General features: G+C 54.1%; 1 protein-coding gene across 1 annotated transcript in view; it reads left to right on the top strand.

Moving 5' to 3' along the window:
• Window positions 1-7278: 7278 nt before the first annotated feature.
• The window catches only part of NCOR2 (nuclear receptor corepressor 2), a gene marked incomplete at its 5' end in the record, with an annotated part of 178131 nt that continues 176659 nt past the window's right edge, over window positions 7279-8750 (top strand). Inside the window, one exon of the mRNA XM_082007798.1 lies at window positions 7279-7383. Within this exon, the coding sequence (XP_081863924.1) occupies window positions 7279-7383 (105 nt within the window). The remainder of the gene's footprint in view (window positions 7384-8750) is intronic.

Genomic DNA, 8750 nt, shown 5'->3' with positions numbered 1-8750 from the left:
CTTACCCGTCTCCCCTTTGGCTGCCTAAGCTGTGCTCTGGCATTTGACCGTCGCTCCTTTCCTTTCCTCCTCTGGCCCCCTGCCCCGTTTCCCTTTGCAGTCCCAGTGCCCTGGTGGTTTCATGTTTCGTTTTTTTTTTTTTAACTTCCTCTCCAGACATTTCCATTTGTCTTTGCAGATCATCTTCAACAAAGGCCTTGCACGGTCTAATTTGTTTTCTATTTCCAGCCTACACTTAAAATAACTCCTTTGTTTCGTGAATGGCCTGTGCATGGATCCAAATCCCACCTCCCCTTTTCTTTTAGCGCGGGCTTCTCTTGCCGTTCCTTGTGCATATTTTTAATTACCTGAAGTGTCCCTTTTGGGCACGTAGCCTGCAACTGCCTGCCCGTAGCTGCGGGTTGCGCGTGGCCGCGTGCGCGCCAGCTCTCTCCGCTTCCCGGCGGAGCCGCATGGGGACGGGCACCCTGGCGCGGGAGCAGCGATGCCGTTGTGTAACGGGAGCGATTCTGCCATCGCATCCCTGCCGACGAGCTCGCCGTCCAGGCGATCCACGGGTCGCCTGCGTGCTTTTGCGATCTCAACCGCAAAAAGCGGGAGACGCTGAAGTTGTTTTAATTGACTGGAGGGGAAAATCCAGCAATGGGAGTAGAGGAACTAGAGGGAAAGAGGCACGTTGTGGCAGGGTTTGAAAAGCACAGGCTCGGGCCGGCCGCGCTGGTCCTGACCTGATGCTGGAACCTGGTGCGTGGCTCCTGCGTTTTGGTAAGACGGTCCCCGCAGCTGGGGAGCGACAGCCGAGCGCTGCTGCAGAGAGAAGTGGGTCAGTCTTGTGCATATGAGCACATAGGTGCACCTCTGGGACCGTCCCCAGGTCGCTTGCAGCCTCTTTGCCGAGGACTGGGAGGTTCTTCGAGCGTGTGAGACCCCCCGCAAGTGCTGGTCTGACACAGGGCGTGCGTGGAGGGCAGGGTTTCTGCCCCCGGCGCCCGCGTGACGCTGCCGAGGGCCGGGGTCCGCGCGAGGGCTGGCGGCAGCGGGGGTTGCGTCACGCGCTTCTCTCTGCCGGAAGCATCAGGCCGGCGTCGTGTCGCTGCCGGGAGCAGCCCATCCGGCAAACCAGCCTTTCGCAACGCGACCGGGAGCGGGGCTGGCAAAACCCAACCCTCTGACCTTGCTCCACGCAGCTGCGGTGCCAAGATCTGTACACAAACGCTGGCAAAGGTTATCTCGGGGCAGAGCTAAACGTGGGTCCCCTGCCCAAAATAGCTTGGAAAGATTGAAAAGGAGAAATACAGGTGGCAAATCCTGCTTTGCTGCTTTGGGCAGTGATTGGAGCAGGGCAGAGAAGCCGCTTTTCGTCGGTGCCGTGCCGTGGCGGGAGAGCTGCTGCAGCCTGCGGGTTTCCTGCCAGGACGCGGCAAACCAGGACGAGAGACTTCAGCTCCTGAGCTTCTGCCCCGCTCTCCGTGGCCTGAGGGGCCGGTTGTACCTGCTTAAAGGGTAACGTCCCGCCCTGGGCAGCCCTGTCGTGGTGCTGCAAGGCCCCTTCTTCCCCCGGGTCTGCTGCTGTAATTGCTCGTGCATCCGCCCCGGCAGGCAGGCTGGGAAATTCTTCCAGTTCAAAAATCACCCGGCCAAAAGAGCAGAGGGAGGAGGGCGGCTGTCAGGCCCTAGAGCGAGCCGGGGAACGGGGCAGGAGCTGCTTTGGGGCGCGTGTGAGGAGACGGGGGGTCTGGCCGTGGTGCGTGGGACGCTGCCAGCCCGGCCTTGCTTTTGTGCTCTTCCGAAGCAAGAAGAATGCTGTAAGACCACGTGCAGGTACAAGCCTTGACCCCTGGGCTTGAAATAACCTTTCCGCTGTGCCACGGAGCTCAGGATGTGCCTGATCTTCCCTGGTGACCCTGTGCTGCTATTTTAATTTAAAACCTCTGTACCCTGCTGTGACTGAACGCTACTGTGGATTCCTGGGCTGCAGACGCTGACATCGTCCTCTTCGTTATTCTGAATAGAGCCCTAAATTTATGGCAGACAGCCTGTTTTCCTATTGAAAGGGCTTAATAGATACAGTACATACACAAATATTTGTGTATGATGTCAACTGTCTTCCAAGAAAATTTCATGCACATATTGATTAGACAAATCCATTACCATTACATTGTGGTGCGTTTCGTAGGAACCCCTCTCTACCTATTTTCATCACATCTTAATTATTTTTGCTTCCACTAGTCCTTTAAAGCAAGTGCAGGTAAATCTGTAACTGCTTTTCAGGTCTGGTTTTGATCTAGAGCTGTGTGGCGTGTCGGTGCCGTTACTGGCCGTGGGACGGCTGCTGACAGGCAACGTGCTTTTCTGCTGTGCCGCACACAAGTCTGCGCTGGGGATTTTTAAGCATGATGGGTTGGTTGGTCTCCAGGAGGTAAATGTTACAGCTTGGTATTAAGCATTATAAACAAAGGTCTGCTTAACTTTAATTTCAAAATACACGAGTTGACTGGAGGATATATACCTTTTTTCTTGTTTGAGGAGGAAAATTTATTTTATTACTTATAGTATTTAGCGTGTGAATAAAGATGACACTTTTTTTCCCAAAAAACTGTCAATGTTTCATGTAATTAAACATTAGCTTTGTTGTCAGTACTCTTCAATTAAATGTGCCCTGGTGAGTGCTAGCAACATTTTGCTTATTTGCCTTGTCTGCACAGTATGGTGATACTAGTTGTTGCCTTTTAATAAGGTCTTTTGCAGTCATTTTGTGGACTACATCCTAACGTCTTCTGTAGACCATCCATGGTCCGTAGACCGCAAGTTGAGTAACTTTACTCTGGACTTAAGAAACCAAATATTCTGTTAATCTTCCTTCAGCATGTCCTTGCTTTGAACTTGAGCAGCGTGTTTTCATTGGGATCTCTAAAACCTTTATAAAGATGGATGAACTGGTATTTTCTGTGAGCTGGGAGTGTCTTCTTGTTCTCACCTTTCAGATGGCTGAAGGAAGGCATGGGGTAATTATGGCGACTCGCCCACGTTTATGTGGTGTCAGCAGCAAGCCAGGGACCTCGCCTGGGAATTCTGCTCTCCCCGAGGAGCACGGAGCTGAGTGGGAGGGTTGGCTCTAACTCTGAAGAGCACCAAGTGTGTTGCGTGATGTTAATTAAATTTTTTGCAAATCAATTTAATTGCAAAGCCTTATTTTAGAGCTGCAGGGTTTCTGCATGGCCCTGGCTCTATCAAGGTCTGCTTTTGCTACGCTCAGGAGCTGGGCCGAAGGAAGAAGGTGCTCGGGCAGCCGGGCGCGCGGGCAGGGCTCCTCGGCGCGCGGGCGAGCCTGCAGCAACTTGCAGTGGCTTGTAGAATGCTTTCATGGTGTGAATTAGGGGGAACAGGTGATGGGGAAATGGTTTTAGGCAGTAAATGGCACATGAAGAAGAGAAACAGAGGAGCAGGGTGGTGGTGGTCTGCTGTGTGCAGTCGGAAGGAGGGGAGGCGGGGGGAGTTTTTGACGGTTTCAGCAGTGGGGCAGGATCCTGGGAGTCTCCTGAGCGGGTGGAAATGAATGGGCGCAGGAGCCCCTGTGGGCTCTCGCTGCCTCCGCCGGTCCGTGTTGTAGCCCTGGCGCTGGGCTCGCCGGTGCGCTCCGGCTTTCTCCTGTTCCTCGTCAGAGGCTGTAAATCTCCTCGTACCTAGCGCTGTAATGGCTAACGCAGGTCTGCGGGTAAAACAGTCTCTGATGGAGACTCCAACGGGGGGGGGAAATACTTTTCCTGTGAGACAATGTCTGTTCCTCATCAAAATCAGTTGAGAAAAGAAGGAACCAAGCAGTTCGATCTTAGAGCCTGGCTGCACTATTTCTCTTTTATTTCCATTAATCTCCTATTGTTTGTGCTCCTCTCTTAAAAATAATTAATTAAGGGTTGCTGATGAGGAGGCACCCCAGTATCTTTTGCTGGGGGTAGCTGGCCATCCCCAGTGAGGCATTATGTTCCCAGCTTGTTCCCCAGTGGGAGCACCCGCAGCCCCGTGGCCGGCTGGCTGCGGACCCTCCTCCTCCCCGCAGCGGGGCTGGGCTGTGCACGCTGCAGCAGCCCCTTTCTTTGCACACGGAGCGTAAGGATGGGATCCAAGGCGGTGGCATCTGACGGGAGCTGCCCCGGTGCTTTGGTGACCTCATTTGGCCCCAGCCCACAGTCCGGCTGCAGCGGGGAGCGTCCGGGGCCTTACACTTGCACTTAGATCTTGCCGGTGACCTGCGGCTCCATGGTTTGCAGGTGTGGAAACACACAGGCAGTGCTTCGCCTGTTTGCAAGCATGGCTTTTTTTTTTTTTACTCTTGGTTTTCCAGGGCTGCTTGTGGAGGCAGAGGTAGTTTGCTGCCCTTGGTAAGGAAAAACCTCTTGCGGTCCTGCTAGCGCGCAGTTAGCGCGCAGCACTCGCGCGTGCAGGCAGCGTGCCTTGGTGCGGGGCGGTTTTGTTGGCCCCTGTAACTTCACCCCGCGTGTGTGTATCCCTCTAGTAGAGAGTTAACTTTTTCCTTCTGCTTGCACAGACAGAAGCAAAAAGCTTCTAAACTGGTTTAAAGCATGACACCGCATGGCTTTGCATGTGATGCTGACTTCTAAGGCTGAACTTCTGATCTGCTGAGTTTAAAAAAAGAAAAATCATCCAGTTTCTTTTACTGTAGACAGCTGCCATGACATGGTCTGATCCACCTGCTGAGCTTCCAGGGCAACAGTTGGCTTGCTGAAAGCTGCCAAAGGCTCTGGGCCCCCAGCTTGGACTATGTGTATATATATATATTTTTTTTTATATGTACTAATTAACTCTTAGGTGGCTGCAAGCCAAGATGTCCAAGTTTGAATCCATTATTAGGAAAGTACCTTAAACTCCCGCAGATCCCAGCAAGCTTTTGGAGCCCTTGAGAGCGTCGTGCACGCATCCGTGGCAGCTGCGGGGAGGGCTGGGGCATGGTTTGCCCCCACAGAAGCACGCGTGGGCTGAGGGAGGGCTGGGCGCGTGGCCGTGCGTCCCCGGAGGCTGAGCAGAGCGGGTGTCAAAACACGTGTTCCCGGCACGGCCCCCAGCTTCGGGTGGGAATCGGCGATTAGGATCGCATCCAGTCGGAAGCGCGAGGGGAAGCGGGGTAGTCATACTGGAAGTATAAATACGTGCCAGCCGCCTTCTGGGTGCCTCTGAATTCCCCCGAGCGCGCAGGGGCTTTCCTGCCCCGGGGGTGGATCGCACTGAGCACGCCGAGCTCCTGCGTGGGGAGGCTGTCCCCGTCTGGGATGAGGGTCTGGCTCGTCCTGGGACCAGGGTGGCAGGTAGGGTGCCCCGGGGCTCGGCCGGGATGTGTGGGTGCAGGGCCGGGGGGAATCCCAGCTCCGGTGCAGGCAGGGGACCTGGTTGTCCCTCCCGCTCCCTGCCCTCAGAGCCGAACCTTGCTGTGTGTTTTCCCACGTGTAACCTGGCAAAATACCTTTTGCCGAAGAGGCTTGGCTGACCCTCGGCAGGCGCATGGAGATGCCTCTGCATGCCTGTCCTCCTTCCCTTCATGGGAATTGGCTGGAAAACGCTGTTTTTGTAGAACTCTGCCTTTTTGTAAGGGGGCCTCCTTAGGCTGCTTTCCTCCGGCCGTCGTTGCCTTGCTTGTCGTGCCCAGCCTGCCGGGGACCGTTGCCTTGGTTTGATTTTATTTCTGGCTGGTAAGCAGTGCGTGGATGCTGGCAGACCGGCGAGGCGGTCCTGTGCCTGCCTGCAGCAGATAGCAAGTGGTTTATCAGCACGGGCTGATCTGTGGTCTCACAGGAAGGGGGAAAAAAAAGAAAATAACTTCCTTTTTTCTCTTTCTTTTTTTTTTTTTTTCCCCTCCCCCTTTTCCCACCCCCTTCTGGTTTTTGTACACGCCAACTGCTGTTTCGGTTGAAATTGCGTTGGCCCAGGCTGGCTGCGCTCCCTGTGCGGCAGAGACCACGGGAGCGTGGGGAGAGGCTGCCGAGGAGCTCGTGGTGCTGGAAGCTTTCTCTGCTGCTCCCAGTGTGCTGATGAAAGATTTCGATACTGCCAAAGCCTTGCACAAATCAATACCTAACGTGTACCTCCGCGCATTGCGTGGGATGGGGAGCAGGTCCTGGGAGGGGGGACTGGGGCCCTGCCTGCTCGGGATCTGCAATGAGAACTTACATTTTGTATGAATAACCGTTAATATCAGAATAATAGTTAACGCACCTTAAACTGGCAGCGATGAAGGGCAGCGTTTAGACATCCGTTACTTTTTTCTTGAAATCCAGACAAAAAGCAGGAGGCTTTTTAAATCCTCTCCAAACAATGTGAAGTAGCTATAAATATCAGCGGCTCCTAAATCTCCCCCGGGGGCCGAGGGGAGTCCTCCCACTTTGCTGGTTTTCCTGATTTTGCTACAGCTGCGAAAGGAATTGCAACACGCGGTGAAGCATCGAACGTGTGGGTGACAGCGGTGTTTGTGAAAGTGCCCTGCGGGCCGTGGTGTCTTCTTTGGCCCTTGGTCCTGATCAGAAAGGCTGATCTAATATTTACGTGGCACTGGAGGCACATGACGTGCTTTCATCCTGCATTTTAGTGTAACCCTGTGGGTGGAGAGGGCTGCTGGGGAGGTCAGTGCCCGGTGTCCCTCCTGGCGTGGGTCAGGGCTTACCTCAGGTGGCCGCAAACATGGTCATGGCTGGGAAAGGAGGGCACTGAAAGAGGCCTGTGCAGATGTGTGAGAGCATGATGGGGGAAGGGATGGGCTGAGGAGGGACCTTGTGCCGTTGGACCTTGTGTTGAAGTGCCAAAACTCTAGCGTGTGTTTTCAGAAAGTAAGTCACCCCCATCTCCAAGAGACTTGGAGACATAGAGCTACAGCACCCAAATAAACTGCTGGTGGTTTGCAGGCCTGGTCCTGCTGGTGCTGGGGGAAGGCCTTCTGGGGCAGTTGGTTGAGATGGATTTGGGATAATCTTATATTTGGACTTCCCTGTGATAGGAGTAATCCACAGCAAAAACTTGGCAGTGGTGTTTGCCAAGTGGAAAACGGGGCTGCTGGAGAATTGCAAGGGCAGTCAAGTTTTGGTGGTCACCCAAGGCTCGATGTTCAGTTGTCTTGTGGGATTGTGGCTGATTGAATTTTAACCTACCGCTTTCCTGTTTTCTTACAGTTGTTGCGTGACGTGGAAGGTGCGCACATGATGAAGAGGAGCTCTCAGCTCTCCTAATCCTTTGTCGCTATTTGGAAGCAGCAACCGCCGCAACTGCTCTTTCAACATGTCTGGATCTACGCAGCCCGTGACGCAGAGCTGGCGAGCCGCCGAGCCACGCTACCCTCCGCATGCCATGTCCTATCCGGTTCAGATTGCTCGACCACATGCGGTAAGGCAAGACGCTTTCCTTCCCTGCCTGGTAGCAGGGTAGGAGCTGCATGGTGCGTCCCCATCACCGGGGCAGTGGTTCAGCTGTGCTGGTCTTGGCTGTGGCTGTTACAGAGAAATCAGACCGTTTCCGTGCCTGTGGTACAGGATTTCATTGTTCCTCTCTCATGGGATCCTCTTTTGTTTCTCCATACGGTGCTTTCAGCTGTTCTCTCCCTTTCCAGCCTCTTCCTGGTGCTGGCTGTGGCACTGTCATGGGCTCTAGCTCGTTGCTGATGAGCATAGGAGTTCGTTTGTCTTCCCAGCAAGAGCACCCTTGGTTGGATGCAGCAACTAGCTTGGGGGGAGAGGAGAAGGGTGGTTGACCCACCTGCATGGAGCGGGCACATGTGGCCTCTGGCTCTCTTCAGCTTGGCCTTTCCTTGGTGTTGAATGGTGAGGAGATGAGCATCCTCTCCTGTGTGTGGGCTTACCTCTTGCCAGTGAGCCGGTCCTTGGTCCTCACACCCATGGGAGAGCTCTCCTGGTTTCCAGGCAGACTGCTGGGGCGTGGACCCACTGCCTGCCCTTCAGCCGGGACACCTGCCCCTCTTTACTTGGCCGTCCTGGCTGGTGGTGGCACTCCTGGGAGCGAGAAGAAAACCGAGCTGCTAATTTTTCCCAATTTATCCCTCCCTTCTTTTTCTTCCCTCCTGCCTTTTACCCCTAGTCTTGTCTCCTCTTGGATCAAGGCATAAGCCAGTGGTGGTGGTTTTTTTTGGTTTTTTGTTGGCTGCATTTTGTTGAATGCACCGGAGCTCGCATGGGTTAATTCACCTGGATTTAGCCTCTCCTTTCTGTGCCGCGTCACTCACGTCTGTGCTTGCTCATCCTGGATGCTTGAATGTTTTAGGTTTAAGCCCGTAATGGGAAAAAAACCTCTGCTTAGTGGAACAGCTTTAGTCAGCTCAAGCTGCTTAAACGAATCTTATTAGGTGCTGGAGTGTGGCACACGCTGGTAAGGCTGCTCTTTGGAGCCGCTTCTGGGAGGGTTACAGCGAGGTGGCCACAGCCAGGAAGGTGCTTGTAACATGAGTTAGTGAGGAGACCTTATCTTGGGGTTACGTTTCTGACAGTGACGGCTATTGAATGGTAAAGTTGCTGCTGTGAAGATCTTAGGGTTTGACTTGAAAGGCTGGAAACCCACAAAGTGTCAGTGAAGGGGTGAAACCCCCCCTGTCTGCCCTCTTTGCTGGGCTTCAGCAGAGCGGCACGGGGAGCAGAGCCAGAGTTGGGAAAGGCTCTGAGATAGAAATGTTAAGGAGGGCGCAGGACGAGCTTTTGGCTGCGTTAGCTGGCTCATCTAGATCGCTCGGGGCCTGCGTGCTT

The sequence above is a fragment of the Phaethon aethereus genome, assembly GCF_964289735.1.
Source record: "Phaethon aethereus genome assembly, chromosome: 17".
NCBI lineage: Eukaryota > Metazoa > Chordata > Aves > Phaethontiformes > Phaethontidae > Phaethon > Phaethon aethereus.
The sequence above is the reverse complement of the archived record's forward strand: the minus strand, read 5'-3'. Positions and strand labels throughout refer to the sequence as shown.